Source organism: Pecten maximus, unplaced genomic scaffold, assembly GCF_902652985.1.
Source record: "Pecten maximus unplaced genomic scaffold, xPecMax1.1, whole genome shotgun sequence".
Taxonomy (NCBI): Eukaryota; Metazoa; Mollusca; class Bivalvia; order Pectinida; family Pectinidae; genus Pecten; species Pecten maximus.
Window position 1 is genome coordinate 354,901 of NW_022982732.1, and position 20,471 is coordinate 375,371.

A 20,471-nucleotide genomic window follows, 5' to 3' on the forward strand; every position below is an offset into this window, starting at 1 on the left:
AAAAATCTGTTTTTTAGCTTATTTTGTTAAAATCTGATTACTGGTACAGATATTTCACTTAATTAACATTGTATTCAAATATTATATGTTGTAATTCATAGCATGAACATTTCTTTAATTTTGCCCCTAGACACAACTAAAAAAAATTCATAATTTCTGTTTTGTAATTTTCAACATCATGATCGTCTGCTGTTTCATGTATCATATAAATTATAACATAACATATTCATACTTAATATTACGGGTAGATTCACTACTGATTGATCTTGGACTTAAAGAACCAATTAAAAGGACTATTAAAATTTCATCAAACCATTCTTTTGCCTTATTTTGTTCCTTTGTCATATGTAATATGTCATTGCTGCCTTGTATTATTCAGTTTCACAAACTCTGCAATATCAAATTTTCCCCAAATATTATACAATTATATAGCCAACACGTTTCAAAAGTCACTTTCACTTTGCATTATCATGTTTTAATAAACATCTTATCCAAACCCTTACCATTCTGTCAGAAGACTCTTTGAGACATGCGTGGAATTTTGTTATCACCAATGCCTCAAAATACTTCATATCTTCAACAAATTCAAATTCCTCGTGCAGGTTCCTCATTATTTTCAGTTGACCATATATATAGTACTATTTCTTAAGTCATCCGAAGACACCCCCATTGAAAGGTGACTATCTTCAATTTGACATTTTCCATTTGTTATTGCTAGTTCTTAGAAAATACTGAAGGGATCTTCCTCAAATTCCATCGCAAGTTCCATTTAGTTAAACAAATTGTATTTCACCACTGATTAAAAGACAAACCATTTGATAAATTGCCATTCTACATTAGGCTTCAATATGTTACATTATTTCGAACTGTTACAGGACCATGCCTTCATTCAAACATCCTAACACGTCGAATCTTTTGAAGAAATCCAGTCCCTATGACGTCTATATGGAAGTTTGTGCCTACTATTAATGAAATACACACCAAAATCTAGTTAAACTGCCATCTTAATATACCCCGGTAGAGATTATTTTAACCTTCACTGTGTAAGGATAATCCATGTTTTCAATTTCATTTCAGTTTGATACCTTACTGTTTACTGAAAAGAAACTCTGCCCTTTACAACATAGAAAACAAGAACCTTTCATTTCACCAATATAGATTATCCAATGCCGGTCCTCAGCGCCCTTGTTATTGTTCATGTTTACTCTAAATCTAAGATAACTGCTACAACTGCTATCTCAAAAACCCATTTTAATATTCTTAACTGCTACCACTGGGATTGGACTAAAAATTTGCTGCAGTTTTAAAAACAAGAAAGTCCATGAATTATTGTTATTTCATTCTATGCAAAACACCTTCAACACACCAACTTAGGCAGCCATATTGTAACATAATGGCAAATTACACAGGTTTTTACGGTATGTGTTTTCCATAGTGGTATGATGTACTTTCAATTGATAGTCAGATGACCGTTAAGGCCCCTGGGCCTCTTGTTTAGGTCATCTGACCCGAAGGGTCAGGATGACCTATAGTCATCATGCTTCGTCCGTCGTCGTGCGCCGTGCGTAAACTTTTCACATTTCAATCTTCTTCTCAAGTTCCACCAGTGGGATTAAGCTGAAACTTGCCTGAAATGATCCTGAGATGGTCCTGACCAAGTGTTGTTATTTTTTGGGTCAGTCCAAAATCCAAGATGGCCGCCATAGCCGCCATTTTGAAAACACATTTTAAACTTCTTCTCAAGTTCCACCAGTGCTGTTGGGCTGAAACTTGCCAGAAATGATCCTGAGATGATCCCGACCAAGTGTTGTTATTTATTAGACTGGTCTGAAATCCAAGATGGCCGCCATAGCCGCCATCTTGAAAAACACATTTTAAACTTCTTCTCAAGTTCCACCAGTGCTATTGAGCTGAAACTTGCCTGAAATGATCCTGATATGATCGCGACCAAGTGTTGTTATTTTTCGGGTCGGTCCGAAATCCAAGATGGCCGCCATAGCCGCCATCTTGAAAAACACATTTTAAACTTCTTCTAAAGTTCCACCAGTGCTATTGAGCTGAAACTTGCCTGAAATGATCCTGATATGATCCCGACCAAGTGTAGTTATTTTTGGGGTCGGTCCGTAATCCAAGATGGCCGCCATAGCCGCCATCTTGAAAAACACATTTTAAACTTCTTCTCAAGTTCCACGGGTGCTATTGAGCTGAAACTTGCCTGAAATGATCCTGATATGATCCCGACCAAGTGTTGTTACTTTTCGGGTCGGTCCGAAATCCAAGATGGCCGCCATAGCCGCCATCTTGAAAAACACATTTAAAACTTCTCAAGTTTCACCAGTGCTATTGAGCTGAAACTTGCCTGAAATGATCCTGATATGATCCCGACCAAGTGTAGTTATTTTTGGGGTCGGTCCGTAATCCAAGATGGCCGCCATAGCCGCCATCTTGAAAAACACATTTTAAACTTCTTCTCAAGTTCCACCAGTGCTATTGAGCTGAAACTTGCCTGAAACAATCCTGATATGATCCTGACCAAGTGTTGTTATTTTCCGGGTCGGTCCGAAATCCAAGATGGCCACCATAGCCGCCATCTTGAAAAATACGTTTGAAACTTCTCAAGTTCCACCAGTGCTATTGAGCTGAAACTTGCCTGAAATGATCCTGATTTTATCCCAAACAAGTGTTGTTATTTTTGGGGTCGGTCAGAAATCCAAGATGGTCACCATAACCACCATCTTCAAAAACACATCTTAAACTTCTTCTCAAGTTCCACCAGTGCTGTTGGGCTGAAACTTGCCTGTGATGATCCCGACCAAGTGTTGTTATTTTTTAGATTGGTCTGAAATCCAAGATGGCCGCCATATCCGCCATCTTAAAAAACACATTTTAAACTTCTTCTCCAGTTCCACTGGTGCCATTGAGCTGGAAATTGGTGAGGATGTTAAGAAAGGAGGGCCAACAAGGTGTTGTTATTTTTTCAGCCTCGTAAAAACTTTGACATAGCAGCAATGGCGGCCATTTTGTAACATGATTGCACAATCATGGTTTTCCTGAACAACACCTATTTCAAACTTCTCAAATTCCACCGGTGGGATTCAGCTCTAACTTACCAGAAATTATCCTTAGATGGTCCAGACCAAGTGTTGTTATTTATTGGGTCGGTCAGAAATCCAAGATGGCCACCATGGCTAACAGTGCCACTATATACTTGCTACAGAGAATGCATACTACAATAATATAAGGGTTTTAATTTAGAGTCAGATGACCGTTTAGGCCCCTGGGCCTCTTGTTTATGTTTAACGTCCTATTAACAGCTAAGGTCATTTAAGGACGGCCTCCCGTGCATGCGACATGCATGCGTGTGTCGAGTGCGTATGTGTGTTTTGGGAGGCTGCGGTATATTCGTGTTAAGTCTCCTTGTGATAGGCCGGAACTTTTGCCGATTTAAAGTGCTACCTCACTGAAGCATACTGCCGAAGACACCCAGCAGGACACCCCACCCGGTCACATTATACTGACAACGGGCGAACCAGTCGTTCCACTCCAACAGCAAACAAAAACAATACTTAACCAAACCCCACAAACAAAAACAATACCAAACCAAATCCAAACTGCAACCAAAACTACATCTGGAACTGGAGCTTCTCCGTTGTTCCCTCATTTCCTGACCATGTCCTCCAGAGATAAGGGTAAGAAAACTTCAGAGTTATCGCCTATCCTGTTGAGGAAGGGAGTTCAGGGAATAGCGGGCGAGGTAAAATCCGTCAAGGCAATGAGATCTGGTGTTCTCCTCATTGAGGTTTACCGCCGTCAACAGGCGGTGAACCTCATGGGTACTTCCAGTTTTGCCGGTCTCAATGTCGATGTGAAGCCTAACGCTTCACTGAATTCTTCAAAGGGAGTAATCAGGTGCCCTGCATTGAAGAATGACTCCGAGACCGACATACTGGAGTACTTCCAGCATGTCGAGAACATCCATGTCTCAGAGGTTAGGCGGATCCGTTCCAGACGAAATGGCCAAACAATCAATACAAACACATTCATTCTCACGTTCGGAGTGCCGCAGCTACCTCAGACGGTAACTATAGGTTACCAAAGGTACGGTGTCTCCGCCTACATCCCCAACCCTCTGCGATGCCGTAATTGTCAAAAGTACGGACATCACGAGGACAGATGTGGACGGAACACTATCTGCGAACACTGCGGACGTGAAGGCCACACAGACAACGACCAATGCAACATTGTTGGCAAACGTTGCATAAACTGCCAGGGTAACCATGCGGCCACATCTCGAGACTGTCCTGCCTGGAAGAAGGAGAGGGAGATCCTCAAGTTGAAATATACCGAGAATATTTCCTTTCCTGAAGCCAGGAAGATTGTCGAGAGTAACGACAGCACAAACCCCACGTTTGCCACAATTGTAAAACAGTCGACAGCACGTACCATCTCGGTAAAGGATGCCTCTATCCAAGCATTTGAGGACCAGTCTGTCTGGGGTCCAGATGCTCCCGAGATGGCAAACCTACCAAAATACAAACAATTATTTGGGACAGCCTCACGCTAGAGTGCCACCCCCAAACCTCCAGAGCCTTCAAAACGCATTAAACACACACCACCACCAATCGAACCATCACCATAGACTACAAAAACCAACACAAACGAACGAAAAGCTAAGGTAGGTGCCGACCACCATAGACGACGAACTCTTTCACAGCCGTCGGTCTTTCACAGCCGTGAAGCATACTGCCGAAGACACCCAGCAGCACACCCGACCCGGTCACATTATACTGACAACGGGCGAACCAGTCGTTCCACTCCAAATATGCTGAGCGCTAAGCAGGAGTAGCAACTACCATTTTTAAAGACTACGGTATGTCTCGGCCAGGGGACAGAACCCAAAGCCTTCCTCACAGGGGCGAACTCTCAACTAAAGGCCAAAAGTGAGGCATTGTCAAGGGAGACATTAGGAAGAAGAAAGTTGTTTAGAAAGAAGAGAAAAGATAAGATCCCAAGTTTAGTCGGCTCTTACGATCATGCAATGGGACAGCAGGTACAATTCTTACGCCCTACCTGAAGCTCGTATGAATTCCGGACCGGACATTCGGTCCGGCGATACTTTTACCGGATCCGTCCGTCGGTCCGACGTAGTTTGGAAAGCACTGGGCCTCCCGTGCGTGCGACATGCATGCGTGTGGCGAGTGCGTATGTGTGTTTTGGGAGGCTGCGGTATGTTCGTGTTAAGTCTCCTTGTGATAGGCCGGAACTTAATGGGGGCAGCAGGTACAATTCTTACGCCCTTCCGTAACTCTTTAAGATTGATGACAATGGATCAACAATAATGTTTGTGTAAGACCATATAAACATTCCAGGCATTTAGCTGAGGACGGATTTGATGAGCAAGCATCCCGACATCTAGGCATACCATCACTTCAGTATAGGAGAAAAATATACGATATGATCCAGGTATATATAATTCGTAATGGGTGTTAAAGGTTAGAAATTAGAAAAAGTTCCGTGTTATATTAAATACAGGAATTTAATCTGAATGTAACGGTATAGCCAGCAGATGAACTCTGTGTGTAGAAGTGATGCGGAGACAAGTCTCCATATATCAATAGATAACCGGTGGGGTCTGTTGACATCTAATTAGTGTATGCTGGAGAAGTAAGGGGCCTTATCAAATTGATGTGGCATGTGCTACGGACCAGTGTACCTCAGAGTTGACCGTCCCAGGACACCAAAATTTTATAAGTAATTAATCTGATAGGAACAGTAAAAACAAACATTAGAGCTCAGTTTGGACAGTCATAGACGAGGGTTGGCTCGGTTACACACCCTGTACTAAACGCTAGTAAAGACGACTCTGGAAAAACATATATTAATGTGTTGATTGTCGTGGGTGTTGTGTAACAATTTTGGTGGCAGCGGCGGGATATATTTATCAGACACATCTCTGGGATATATTGAACACAATTCTGGGATATATGTATCTTAAGTGTTTTAATTTTGGTATATCAAGAAACTGTTGTTGGCTATTATAGCTGTTTGAGCCAAAGGAGGTGTATGAACTGTATGCAGTAACATATCACGGTGCAGTATGGCAACTGAGGAAAGCCTGATAGAACTAATGACTGGTGAACAGAGAGAGGAACAAGTTGATGAAGAAGTAACAATTATGACAAAGGTTTTACAAGACAACACTGAAATGAAGGAATTTGAAATGCGAAAAATGGAAATTGAATTAGAAAAACAAGTTTTAGAATTTGAAAAATACAAAATAGACCGGGAATTACAGCATCAATTGCGGCTGAAAGAACTTGAACTTGAACTTAATCGTGGCACGACAAAAACTGAAGCCACAACGAAAATTCCAGTGAAACTTAAATTACAACCATTTAATCATGACAAAGAAGATGTGCTAACATATTTGGACGAATTTGAGTCGGTATCTAAGCAAGCAGGATGGGAATAAGATATCAAAATCTTACATTTGAAATCCTTACTTGTTGGAGATGCTCGCGAGATTACTTCTCATTCTAGTAAAACATCTACAGAAGGCCTTAATTACACGATTCAGCAAAAGGAGGTCTGATTATTTCGGAATGTTATCTGGTATCCCAAGAAACCACAATGAAACATACCGAGGACTTATGGCACGCATAGATCATATCAATAAATCGCGCGCTTTCAACAAACAATGTTGACCACAGTTCTCTCTCCTTTTTACTGAGATGATGGGCAACATGGCTTGCAGCGGCAGACCTAAGCGTCACACACAAATACAACGGGAAGGGTTGCCAGTCGACTCATACCAGTAAGTAAATTGTAAGTAATTTGAATGAATTTAACTGCAACATTTATTGCCACACAAGATTACAAAAATATAAGTGAAATAGTTTGATATTTGGTGTAATTTGGTTGAGAAGTGAAAGCCGCCGGTGCAGACGGAAAATAACACCCTATTTGTGCACGGTAACCTGTAGGTTCTATATTAATTATTAATCATCTCCCGATTTAAATCGATGGTTGAAAAATAAATCTTTACCGAGTTGGTGCACATGATTTATATATTTTGAATGAACGTAGATTAAATTGTGTGGTGGTTGTAATTGTTTGGCGCCGGGAAAGTTGGGGGGGGGGGGGGGGGGGGGGGGGGGGTCAGTAATGTTGTAACTTAGGTACTTAAGCTGAGCTTAATGGGCTTTTTGAGGAGTTGACACAAATAAGGTCCTTTAATGACGGTATCCACGGGATGATGAGGCAGTTGACAGATATTTTATGCAAATTCCCATCTACAGACTTGTACATTAATAACATAGCTGGCAATAGTGTCAATTCTACAATCAACATGAACAGTACATGTACCAATGTTATAGGCATCGGTTTATCTCCGTCAAGGAATTGAACCCATAGGATATAGGTTTGTTTGTTTTACCACAGGTGTCTGGCTCGTTTTAAATAAAAACAATAAATAAGAGCATGTACGCTTATTACATATGATTTTTTAAACAAGGTAGATATAGACACAGGTTGTAGTATGTCCTGTTGATAGCCAGGCCTAGACTCAGTCACTGCTACCTATGAAAAAATTGCAATTGTGCAAATATGTAAATATTTGTCAAAATTAATAGCCAACTTAACATTTTTAAAAGTGTAATATTGATTAAATAGCATAATGGCAATGTGGTACAGTACTCATTATAGATAGCATAATTTAATTAATTTACCTTGAGTGATTATATTTATAGTCAGTCATTAACTACTTATGAGTGATGTTTATTTGTTTATTCAATTTTCATTTGCAGTGTATTAAATGATTTTCAAGTGCCTATCACTAGGCGGAGGAGACCAGCTGCCGAAAAGTCTTGGAAGGAAGGAATCTACCCTGTGCAGATTTCAGCAGCAGAAAATGATGACGTCCTTGTCCACTACATAGGTATATGTTACATGCTTTTTGTACAAACATATACTTAAACTTAATATTCCAAATGTTGTGGATTGTCAGATAATTATCTAATGAAAAGTTTTCTGGGATTTTAGATACTAAATGAAGTGTAATGTAATAGCATGGACTTGACATGAGTACCTGCTAAGTTGCTAACTTTATTTTTTTTATTGAGAAAGCAAGGCAAAAACTGAAATATTGTCATCAAAACCTGTACAAACTTATACAAATTATTATTCTATGATACGGCTTAAAATGGTTTCACAGGTTTGCATTATTTTAAATATAGAAATTTGTTACAGGTTGGGATAGGAAATATGATGAAGTGAAAAAGACTAAAGAAATACTTACCAACCCCTCGGGCTCCAGTATTGGGTCTTCAATATTAGGGAAACTTGCTGTTAAGATAAAGGAACAGTTAACTGGATGAGGAAGAGGAAGTGACAGTTCAATTATTATACGGTTGAGTATACATTCGCAAAAAGACCTGGAGGATGTCAATCATCTAATAAAAGCCGCTGGGATACCTCTGAAGAAATACAAGGACAGAACAGTATATTCCATCAGAACAAGGGGAAGCCTTACCAGAATTCTTGGTGATTCCTGGGACTACCGCATTTTAAACTACGTTTGTGACAACTATTATGTGAAGACTGAAACGGTGCGATTTTTCGTTAGACAAAGACAACCACTGGTGGATCATATTTTAATGCCAGATCATACGGAGGAGCATTACATCCCAAGAGGGAATGTACTAACATTTTCTTGCGTAAAATGTCCTGGAAACAAAAATTTCGTACCTCATCTACTGAGCAGTGTTTTACTTTAGAACAATATAAAAGCTGTACCTCTTATCTTTGAAATATCGCTGTTGGAAATGGTTTGTATTTATAAGTAAACAATTAACTAATTGTTTTTTTAAAAATCTAAGTAATACTCCCTGTATTGTTGAAAATGGTTGTAATAAGCAAATTAGTTCTTTTTGAAATCTTACATGATTATTTTTGGCACCAAGCTTTAACACCTGAAATAATAATGAGGTTTGTAACCGTTTTGAAGGATAAGATGTCATTTTCTGATTCTTTCAATGTAGACAGTAAGTCTTGCAGTGCCTTACGTGCTGTTTTATTTCGCTTGAAAGCTGTCGGACTGCAGGACAAGGTGAAAGGAGGGGCACAGTTCAGATTTTTTAAAGAAGGACTAGTAGGGTCAACACATAATTGGAATGTAGAGGTTCAGGGACATTGCTGTGACAGTAGTTTAAAGGCTGAAACACTTGTTTCAAGCATACAAAAAATTGAGCAAAATATTTTAGAATATACAAAGTCAAAAGAAAATGAGGAAATAATATTGAGAAAAGAAAACAAAAAATTACAGTTAAAACTTCAAAACTGTCAGAAAGCTTTAGAAGAGAAAGAAAATATAGCATTCAGCAGATTAAGTTATGAACAAGTTAGTTCTAAAGCTAAAACTAGAAAACCGTTTGGGGATTGTACTCCTAGCCAGCAGAATAAACGCAGAAAATGCGAGAAATCAATGTGTAAAACAGCCTTAGGTTTTATGGAAACAGATACATGCAAGGTAACTGGAGTTATTTTGGAAAGGGATGGAAGACAAGAAATTCTTATTTTATTAAATGACCAAAAGAACTCAAATCTGTCGGATTCAGATAAAGATTCACTCAGTACTCTTTTGTATGTATTAGACACTTACAGTGTCTCAAACAAAGCTTACCATGAACTAAGTATGCTATTTAAAAATATTCCAAGGAGCCATTCAATTCAGAAGTTAATTTCAGATCTGAATGCTGGATTTGAAATAATAAATACACCAGATGGTTTAGGTGTGCAACAGTCGTTAAAAACACGGTTAAAAGAGGTGATGTCAGATCTGTTGTCCAAAAATGCAGATATGTTTGAAAATGGTCTTGATATTAAACTATCGGCAGATGGTACAATGATTGGTAAAAGACTTCATGTTGTCAATGTGACCTTTACTGTACTTAATGAGAAGCGATGTACCTCTGCTGCTGGCAACTACCCGCTTTGTATAGTTAAGACCAAAGAAAGCTATGATGAATTGTCACTAGCTCTAGCAGATCTACGATCAGAGGTTGCTTCCCTGCAGAAAATTTCAGTGGGGGACAGACTGTTTGATGTAAATATCTACCTGGGTGGTGATTACAAATTTCTCCTCTTAGCTGTTGGAATTCCTCATGTATCGGCAGAATACTCGTGTATTTACTGTACGTGTAGCAAAAGAGAAAGATCTGATTTCACAAAGAAGTGGTCTATTCATGACGAAAGCCTTGGAGCAAGGTTAACATATATGCAGGAGACAGATATAGTACAAGTATCTAAAGGGAAGAAAAGGGGGAAAGGAAAAACCAACAATTTCTCTCTAGTACGGTTGCCAATTTTTCCTTCAATTCCACCCTCTCGTGTCGTTATTGATCATTTGCACCTTTTCCTGCGCATTACCGACAAGCTGTTTAATCTCCTCATTGCTGAATTAAGAATGTTGGACAATATAACAGAAAAAAGCACTTTCCAAAAACTTGATAGAGAAAAGATCAAGCACATATCAGCTCTTGAACATACATTGGCAATGTGTGGAATAGATTTTCATTTGAATGTGAACAAAGATACGAGAAAACTAGAATATCGTGATTTGACTGGGCCAGAAAAAGTGATATTTATTTTCAAAATTCAAGGCAACAGATCTCCTTGCTGACAAAGAAAGGGCTTTGTGTATTCAAAATCTTTGGGAGCAATTTATGGTAATCAATGCTCTCGTCAAAGATGAATGTCCAGATTCAGCAACAGTTCAGTCACTTATTGAGCCTTGGTGTGATAGTCTCATACATGTGTACCAAGCAAAGGATGTTACGCCATACATCCACATATTGCGTTACCATGTAACGGAACTTATCAGCATGCATGGGAACACTGTAAAATTCACACAGCAAGGCCTTGAAAAGCTTAATGATGTCCTTACCAAGACATATTTCAGGGCAACTAACCATAATGGTTTGATAGCACTCAGATAGGTGTTAGAAAAATAAAATAGGTTGGTTTTACTGGAGAAATTTGAAAGGGAACCTGACCACATTATACTGTGCAGTGTCTGTTTGAAACCTGATCACAATAAACAAAGTTGTATTCACAATAAAGGGTAGCTAATCCTGATCACTTGTGAGCATTGAATATGACACATTGTGTTTTTAGATCACCTGGTCCAAAGTTGACTTTTTATGATGTTTCAATGTGAGATAAATATTATGGTTGTGAAGTGTCTTATAAGTACTGACCATTAGAAAGTTCAATTTGAATTTCATACAAACAATTTTGTATAATTTATATATGTTAACAGTTATGTGGGCCTATGCCATACTGTGGTATTCTGTCTGTCATCTACAAATATATACATCAACAATTTCTACTTATTGGAATTGAACTAAATTTGACAGGATTCTGGAAGCATGTATCTATCACATTATATAAAGAAATATTGATTTTGAAAGAGCAAATAGCTCCAGAATAAATTGTGATAATCTCCAAATATAATGTTAACGTTTATTGATATATATGTTGTTGGTTTTTGTTCGTCTCGGTGATTCTATGTAAACAATGACTACTTCACATTTTTGTGTTTTGTTTATTTTTGTTACTGGTGTTAATTTTGTTGAGATTATTTTTCTGTATACTTTATTGTGATACTTTCATCATTCCATATATAACATACTTTCCAAGAAATTAACCTACTTAGGTTCCCTTGAACCCTACATTTGTAAGTAGTAAGTTAATTTCATGGAATTTATTTTATATCCAATTTATTTAATTTTCAATTATCAATGTAATAGTGTTTGTCTTTAATTTCTTTGTTATTTGGATTTCATTTTTTTTTATATTTACTTTTGAATCTTTTGTTAATAAAAAGTTCGTTATAAAAATTAATATGTTAGTTTTTTGTACGTGTCAAAATGTCTTACTACATGTAGTAACAATAAATAAATTGGACGAGTTCTTCACATAAAGTTAGGACTTGTGTAAGTCTACGTCGAGCTACGTCCATTGCTCGATATATACTGTTACACAGTTACTCATTATTTAAAGTGTAATGACTTTTGAAGGTTTAATTATATGATGAACAGGTGCAGATACTGTCGAGCACGGACGAAAACGCACGTGAATTCTACCAGTTTACAGACTTGACTCGTGCCTGTAGCATCTGCTATCGGGGGCATAATTTCCCAGTACACCGGAAGGCAGTTTGCAAGAAATTTTGGGAAATTACGGTTTATATTTTTAGAACATATACTCGGAACTTGATTGGCTGGTAATGAAAAACATTAAATGATGCCATTGCCAGCGTAATAGCTGATTGGTCAGAGGTAAGCAAGGGATTTCTTCAAAAAACTGTTGCACCCTTGAGGTCACCCCACTACTTCACGTTACAAAGTGTACCACGGACTGCATCGTTTAAAGTAAAGTTCTTTTGCAGTGTTATTTTATGTAAAATAACAAAATTAAAAAAATAGTGTTGGTTTGATGATATTCTTAGCGTAATAGGAATACCATTACTTAAAAGCGGAGAAAATGATGAATGAAGTGTCAAAAGACACCTAATTTTGCTTAAAACTAGTGGGCGGGGCTGAGCTGCAGGGGAAGTAACTCGTGTCGACGATGATTATTTCTTGATATGCAATTTTTGGCAAGGTTCATCGGAGAGTGTGATACTATTCAGTGTTTTCGAGAAGAGTACTTCTTGAAGGCGTTGCCAGGAGCACAGTCCCAGTGGATACGTAGAAACCAGTGAACAGGGACGGTGGTAGAGTATATAGCACCTCAGAGAGATCAGAATAGGCGGAGTGCTGGGCATATACCTATGGAATCGGGGGGTACGAATGCCAGTAAATTGGTTTCACAGGAAATGTCACGATATGCTGGCGAGGGCAAGAAGAATGTGGTGTGCTTAAAGTGTAAGGCACGGGGCCATATTGCCCCAATCTAATCAAATATGGATGGTCATTATCACTACGTTACATGAACATCTAACGACATCGCATAAGGGGTCACGATGTGATGACCTTTGAGATATGTGTATTTCACTCTCTGGGCGAATTGTCAATTTGTCGATGTCATCGAAGCAAGTCATTTCGTCACAGCATTCATGTGAGGCAAACCATCTCGGCACAGCATGTATTAACATGTACCTTTATGCCGTGTGACGAAATGACTTGTATGGAAAGCCGGTGCGCAATGCTGATTGCTAATTGCTAATTGCTTATTGTTGTGTTTTTCTATCAAAAAGTCAGAGACCGCCATGTTGCCATTAAAGATTTTTATTGACTACCCATAATGCCTTGCGTAGCATAGTTTAATAACACAATAAAAGGATCCGGATGCAGTCCGGAATTACAACTGTTCATTACAACACCTATATATATATATATCCAATGTGAATTGCTGATATGCGAATTGCGCAAATACGACAGAACAACAACTATGGCAAACGATTTGATGCCGAACGTTATTTGTAAGTAAGCTTTAAGCCTACAATCTCCAACCTCAAAAAGGCAGGACAAAGGGTATATTCTGAATTCACAAAAAAAATGCACTGAAAGCCGTCAGGCAGTGGCCTGAATGTGTACTTGGCGTTATGATTCATATAGGCCTACTGGCTTTAAGCTATAAAACGGAAAAAAATGCGACACTGTTTCAGTAACCAATATTTAACCTGCTTTAAATGAAAGAGAAACAAGCAGCACACTAAAGCTGGTTACACACAGAATGTTACTCTAAAAACTTTTTGATCATTTTTTAGTTTCAGATTTGGTAAAAAAGTATTTTATTAAAGGATTCAAATCATCAGAAATAACAGCTGCTATTGGAAAAGATTATGGGATTTGGAGGAGGTATGTCTACCTGTATAATTAGGCCTATTAAGCTCTACTATTCTTTGTCTTTGACAGTCCACATTTTACTCACAGTTCTGTACTCAGGTTGAAATAACCAGATGTCTAATTCTAGGTTACACCATGTACTCAGGTGAAGTTAGTATTTTTATCAAAATATCTTTGGAATGCAAGCTTCATTTCTCGGCCAATGAGAAAATTTGTCAAAGAAGCGATGACATGAATATTGACGGGCCTATCATCATAATATGATTAGACTCTTTTCCCATATTTATTATGTACCCCCATGCAACGAAATGGATGTGGTGGCGGTATAATAGAATCAGTATGTATGCGTCTTTCTGTACATGTAGATACAACATTAATTAAATAAATTTCGGTGCAAGTTATGAAGAGCCTTGCCAATCAGTGCATATTTGTACAAGAAATTCAGATTTTGCGTGTGGTTCATCCCTTTTCGTCCATGGCTATATTCAGCTCTTCTTCAAAAGTGTAGTTGTGCATGATATAACACTGTTCACTCTGGGTTATTTTTCAGTGTCCGAACAACACAACATTACCTTAACAAGTTGAATCTGCAGAAAAAGGGCAATGAAGATAACGAAGATGAAATTAGATTTGCAGTGCAAAAAGAATTTCATGAATCTGGGAGGGGCACAGATATGGAAAACCATACGTAGGAAATATGGACTTATGGTGAAAAGGCATGTAGATCTACAATATGAGACTAATAATTCTTAAATTGCACATGAAACATGCAGAGAATGCTTTGTGATACGAATATGTACAAATGCGGGTTTTTCTGGTCGTTTAAAAACAAAACATGACTGACATGGGTGTTTACTAACCGAAATCCAACATGTCGCCATGGTCACTGTGATTATCCAATGGCAATGCGGACCTCATTATACATCCACTTGCCAAGTTCGTTTACTTACTTCGACTTTGGTATAACAAAAAACAACCAAAATGTTGACGTCAAAAGTATCAATCGACGACGGTGTTTTAAATCTGGGTCAAGGTTCATATATTTTCCCTAACTGTTGGCCATTGTAGCCTAACGTCATCCTGAGAATTTGCTATCGCTCGTTGGTATATATAAGTGTTATATATGGAAACGTAGGACATTTTCTGGGCTATGTCTGGTTAAAATCTTGGAAAGGGAAGTCAGTCTGGATTTTTCATCAAATCCATTCCCGTACACAGCATGTACCCAACTCGGTACAAACAGACCTGATCACACAATGCACTAGCCTCCTTCCAATGTATTCTAGTGCTAAAAATATTGCCTCACAACAATTTTTAAAAAAGAATTCAAGTATATATGCACGTACTTTGAGTGATACTCAGAGGTCAGCACCTGGTAAGAGGACTGCATCCTCAGCCAACATGCACGACGACTCCCGCATTAGTTCTGATAAGAAGTTCAGACGCCTTGAAAACACTGGTAGAGACAGAGGTTTTGTCTCACCAGCTACTCAGTAGGGGTACAGCCAGAAGGCTGGCTATAACAGAGGCAGGGGAGGCAACTCTAATTTTCCTGCCAGTAGAGATACTCAGAAAGGGAGAGGGAGAGGTCAGTCCCATAATCCCTAGGATTTACACCCTCAGTCCTCCTACTCAAGTAGTTCCTTTTCAGGACATCCCTGTAGGGGGGAGATTGCTCCATTTTGAGAGAGCATGGAGGGAGATAACCACAGACAGAGTAGTTTCAAAAGGATACAAGATAGAATTCAGTCGCACACCGCCCTTGTCAGAGACTATAAGGTTCACCAGTGTTCCATTAAACAAGCTAAAAGCTCAAACTCTCATAACAGAAGTAGAGTCTCTATTAGCGAAGAATTCTATTATAAAGCTGGATTCCAACCCAGAACCAGGGTTCTACAACACGTTATTTGTTGTCCCAAAGAAGAGTGGGGGTTTCAGACCCATTCTAAATTTAAAACCATTAAACCAGTTTATAAGATACCAACATTTCAAGATGGAAAATTTGAGGTCAATCATTCTAGCCTTAAACAAGGGCGATTGGGCAGCGTCTATAGATCTTACAAACGCCTATCTGCATATCCCTATTCACAAGGAAAGTCAGAAATACCTAAGATTTGCCTTCCAATGAAGAATCTACCAGTTTGTAGCTCTTCCATTTGGAATAGCATCCGGACCAAGGGTATTTGTAAAGGTAATTTCTGTAGTCCTAGCTCATTTAAGAAGTCTAAGGCTACATCCTCATGCATACCTAGACGATTGGCTTCTTCGAGAACACCTCAAAAAGAAGCTATCATTAGCAATCCAGAATACACTACCACTTGTAACTCGTTTGGGTTTTCTTCCAAACTGGCTGAAATCTCAGCTGGTCCCCTCACGGGAATTCCTGTATATCGGGGCTCATTTTCGTCTAGACTTAGGTCTAGTGTTTCCACCAAGGGAGAGAATCGACACTCTGCGAGAACTGTTCATGGATGTGGAGCAAAAAAGCACAGTACAGGTCCGTCAGATCCTTCAGATTCAGGGACTGATGAACTCGTGCATAGAGGTGGTTCCTTGGGCAAGATTACATATGAGGCCCATCCAACTGTTTCTCCTCTATCATTGGAGACCATGTACAAGAGACATTCTCATGTCCGTCCCAGTCAACAATTTGTTGACAGACTCCTTCCTTTGGTGGAGGAGCGAGGCATCTGTGTTCAGAGGCAGAACTCTGACAGACAGACCGGTAGATTTAGTACTAACTACCGACGCGTCAGGAGAGGGCTGGGGGGCCCATATAGAAAATCAGAGAATCTCGGGGCGCTGGGGTTCTCAGGAGAGGTCACGAGACATCAATTGGAAGGAGCTAAAGGCAGTTCATTTAGCCACTTCTCAGATACGACGTTTGATTCAGGGAAAGAAAATCCTGGTACAGTCAGACAATTCAACGGTGGTGACCTACATAAACAAGCAGGGCGGAACACGCTCGCCTTCTCTGTGTATGTTGACATGGAGGATTCTTCAGTTCTGCATAGCAGAGAAGATAGAACTGCAGGCAATTCATTATCCAGGCAGGTTGAACCTGACAGCAGATGCATTGTCCAGAAAGTCACAAATAATTCCGACAGAGTGGACATTACAGAAACAGGTTCTGAACCAGATATTTCATATTCGGGGAGAGCCACCAATAGATATGTTTGCATCAAAGCTAAACCATCAGTTACCAGTGTACATGTCTCCAGTCCCAGACAGCCAAGCCTTAGCTGTCGATGCTTTAGCTCAGAATTGGAGAGGAATGTATGCGTATGCCTATCCCCCAATATCTCTGATTACGCGAGTAATCAGAAAGGTTCAACAGGAACAGGTGACACTAATCTTGATAGCACCATTCTGGGAGAGACAATCATGGTTTCCAGACCTCGTAGATCTCCTGACAGAACATCCAATCAGATTACCTCAGAGGGAGGACATTATCAGACAACCCCACAACACCGTCCCCGAACATGTTGGGGTTGACTGCATGGAAGTTGTCAGGAGACAGTATAGCAACGAGGGTTTTTCAGAAGCAGTTGCAAACAGAGCAGTTGGGGCTAGAAGATCTAGCACTTATCGGACATACAATGCAAAAGTGAAGTTGTATTCCAAGTGGCTGGGATGGGATTAAGGTAGGAAATCATCCTAGATTGGAAAGGTTGTTAAAGGCCTATTTTAACAGCAGACCGTCTAGAAGGATATTGGCTCCATCATGGCGCCTTACTCTAGTTTTAAATAGGTTGATGAGGGCTCCTTTTGAGCCTATTGCACAGATTCCATTGAAGTTTTTAACTTGGAAATCCATATTTTTAGTTGCTGTTGCTTTAGGAAGAAGAAATTGTTTACAGGCCCTATGTTGCAAGGAGGGTCACATCAGATGGGATCAGACAGGTGTGTCTTTGATTCCTTACCCAGGTTTTTTTTTAGCAAAGAATGATTCTTTGTCTTATGTTGCAAAACGCATCTTTCTTCCAAAGATGTCAGGTTTTTCTTCAATCAAGGAAGATAGGTTAATCTGTCCTTGTAGAGCTTTAAGTTCTTATATGTCTAGAACCAAGCAGTTCAGAAAGAATGTTGAACAGTTATTTGTTCCTTACAAGGATAACTTGTGCCAGGCAGCATCAAGGGATACTATCTCTAGATGGATAGTACAAACGATTGAAAGGGGTTACAAGGACTCCACCGACATGGAGTTCAAAATGGCCAAGGCTCATGATACTAGAAGTCTTTCAACTTCCATGGCCCTATTCAAGGGGGTTTCGATGGGGGAGATCATGGAGGCAGCTTCCTGGAAGTCAGAAACAACCTTCATCCACCACTACCTGAAGAACATGAGTCAGGAAACCGGCAAGTTTGCTCGCACGGTTTTGTCTACACAAAAGGAATGACAAGCCTTTTTGAGAAAGTTGGGTAAGTAAAGTTTTTTATTGCCCACCACCTATTCAAGCTTTGGATTCTTGAGTAGCCATATATAGAAAGTTCACCTAGCAGGTAAGTATGATATGAAGGAGATTATACCCTTTCTCTTGTGAGAGGGTTATCTCCGAGTATCATACTTACCTGCTAGGTATACCCGCCCTCCTCCCCACAGTACATATTGTACAGGGTGTTTATAGATACCTTGGAAAAAGATTGGTGCGCATGCGCAATGGGACCAGTTGTTGGCTGGATCCGGGGAGCATTAATTTTTATTTTTTCGGCGGGTAATTATAGAAAGAGTGATAATTTTATAAGTCATATGTAGAAAGTTCACCTAGCAGGTAAGTATGATACTCGAAGATAACCCTCTTACAAGAGAAAGGGTATATTCTTAAGCGAAGCCTCCGACGCTGAGTATAGACAAGATGTAAGATCTCTGGTAAATATTTCAATGTCTTGTTCAGATGCCAAGACGCGTTCGCACAAATCAGAATTTAACATATGTGAATGGAGTGATTGGCGATAGGTTTCGGAGTAATCGGAGTAATCAGAACCCTGCCCTGCAGGTAGGGCGTAAGAATTGTACCTGCTGCCCCATTGCATGATCGTAGGAGGCGACTAAATTTGGGATCTTATCTTTTCTCTTCTTTCTGAACAACTTTATTCTTCCTAATGTCTCCCTTGACAATGCCTTACTTTTTGGCCTTTAGTTGAGCGTTCGCCGCTGTGAGGAAGGCTTTGGGTTCTGTCCCCTGGCCGAGACATACCAGAGTCTTTAAAAATGGTAGTTGCTGCTTCTGCTTAGCGCTCAGCATACAAGGAGTGGGACGACTGGTTCGCCCGTTGTCAGTATAATGTGACCGGGTGGGTGTGCTGCTGGGCGTCTTCGGCAGTATGCCTCAGTGAGGTAGCACTATAAATCGGCAAAAGTTCCGGCCTATCACAAGGAGACTTAACACGAACATACCGCAGCCTCCCAAAACACACATACACACTCACCACACGCATGCATGTCGCACACACGGGAGGCCGTCCTTAAATGACCTTAGATGTTAATAGGACGTTAAACAAAATAAACCAAACCAAACTTTTTGGCCTTTAGTTGAGCGTTCGCCGCTGTGAGGAAGGCTTTGGGTTCTGTCCCCTGGCCGAGACATACCAGAGTCTTTAAAAAAATGGTAGTTGCTGCTTCTGCTTAGCGCTCAGCATACAAGGAGTGGGACGACTGGTTCGCCCGTTGTCAGTATAATGTGACCGGGTGGGTGTGCTGCTGGGTGTCTTCGGCAGTATGCCTCAGTGAGGTAGCACTATAAATCGGCAAAAGTTCCGGCCTATCACAAAGAGACTTAACACGAACATACCGCAGCCTCCCAAAACACACATACGCACTCACCACACGCATGCATGTCGCACGCACGGGAGGCCGTCCTTAAATGACCTTAGATGTTAATAGGACGTTTAACAAAATAAACCAAACCAAACCAAACCAAAGTAATCAGAACCATCAGCTTAATTCCTTTTAAATGAGGTACGCGGCAATTGCTCACACGTGGTTGGAATGTCGACAGGGAAACATAATCACAGACAATCGGACGATGATTAGATACATCAAGATAATTCTCGTTGAGCACTCGACATTCCTTAATAAGGTCATGTTTGCTGCATTCAATGATCAGGTGATCGATCAAGGAAGATGAGCCGTCATCAGAGTGAACATAAGTATGAGTAGGACCCTTGCACAAACAGGACGTTGTTACCGCGAAAAGCTGATGACGATTCAAAACAGCTTGAAGTTGGTGACTTCGGTTGTTCTCGTATCCGTTGATTCTGGGTCCATTTAACCGTGCATTAAGATCGCCCATGATAATAACTGAACCAACAGAAAGGAAAGACGCGCAGAATTCATTTAATTTGGCAATATATTCAGAGAAAATGTAAACTTGTATTATGAATACCACGCTAGAGTTCAAAGTTAGTTTCAGTATTGCTATTCAGTCATCGGCGGAATCAATTACCGTCACCCGACTTGAAAGACCTTTACGCCACAACAAAGCGACGCCTCCTTTGCGCCTCCTGTCATGAGTTAGAGGATGAAGTGAAAAGTCAGAGATAACATGACAAGCAAAATCACTATGTATACTCTGGAACAGATGTCTTTGCTCTTCAAGTAGCCAGTGCTCTGATATGCCA

General features: G+C 39.9%; 1 protein-coding gene across 1 annotated transcript; it reads left to right on the forward strand.

Moving 5' to 3' along the window:
* The first annotated feature begins 3,670 nt into the window (after positions 1 to 3,670).
* LOC117320871 lies at positions 3,671 to 4,564 on the forward strand. The gene has a single exon (XM_033875354.1). It carries the CDS (start codon positions 3,671 to 3,673, stop codon positions 4,562 to 4,564), a length of 894 nt encoding a protein of 297 aa, XP_033731245.1.
* The last annotated feature ends 15,907 nt before the right edge of the window (positions 4,565 to 20,471 follow it).

Bases quoted from the DNA above. Each gene is read 5' to 3' on its own strand.
- LOC117320871 (XM_033875354.1), top strand. From the start codon at position 3,671: ATGTCCTCCAGAGATAAGGGTAAGAAAACTTCAGAGTTATCGCCTATC.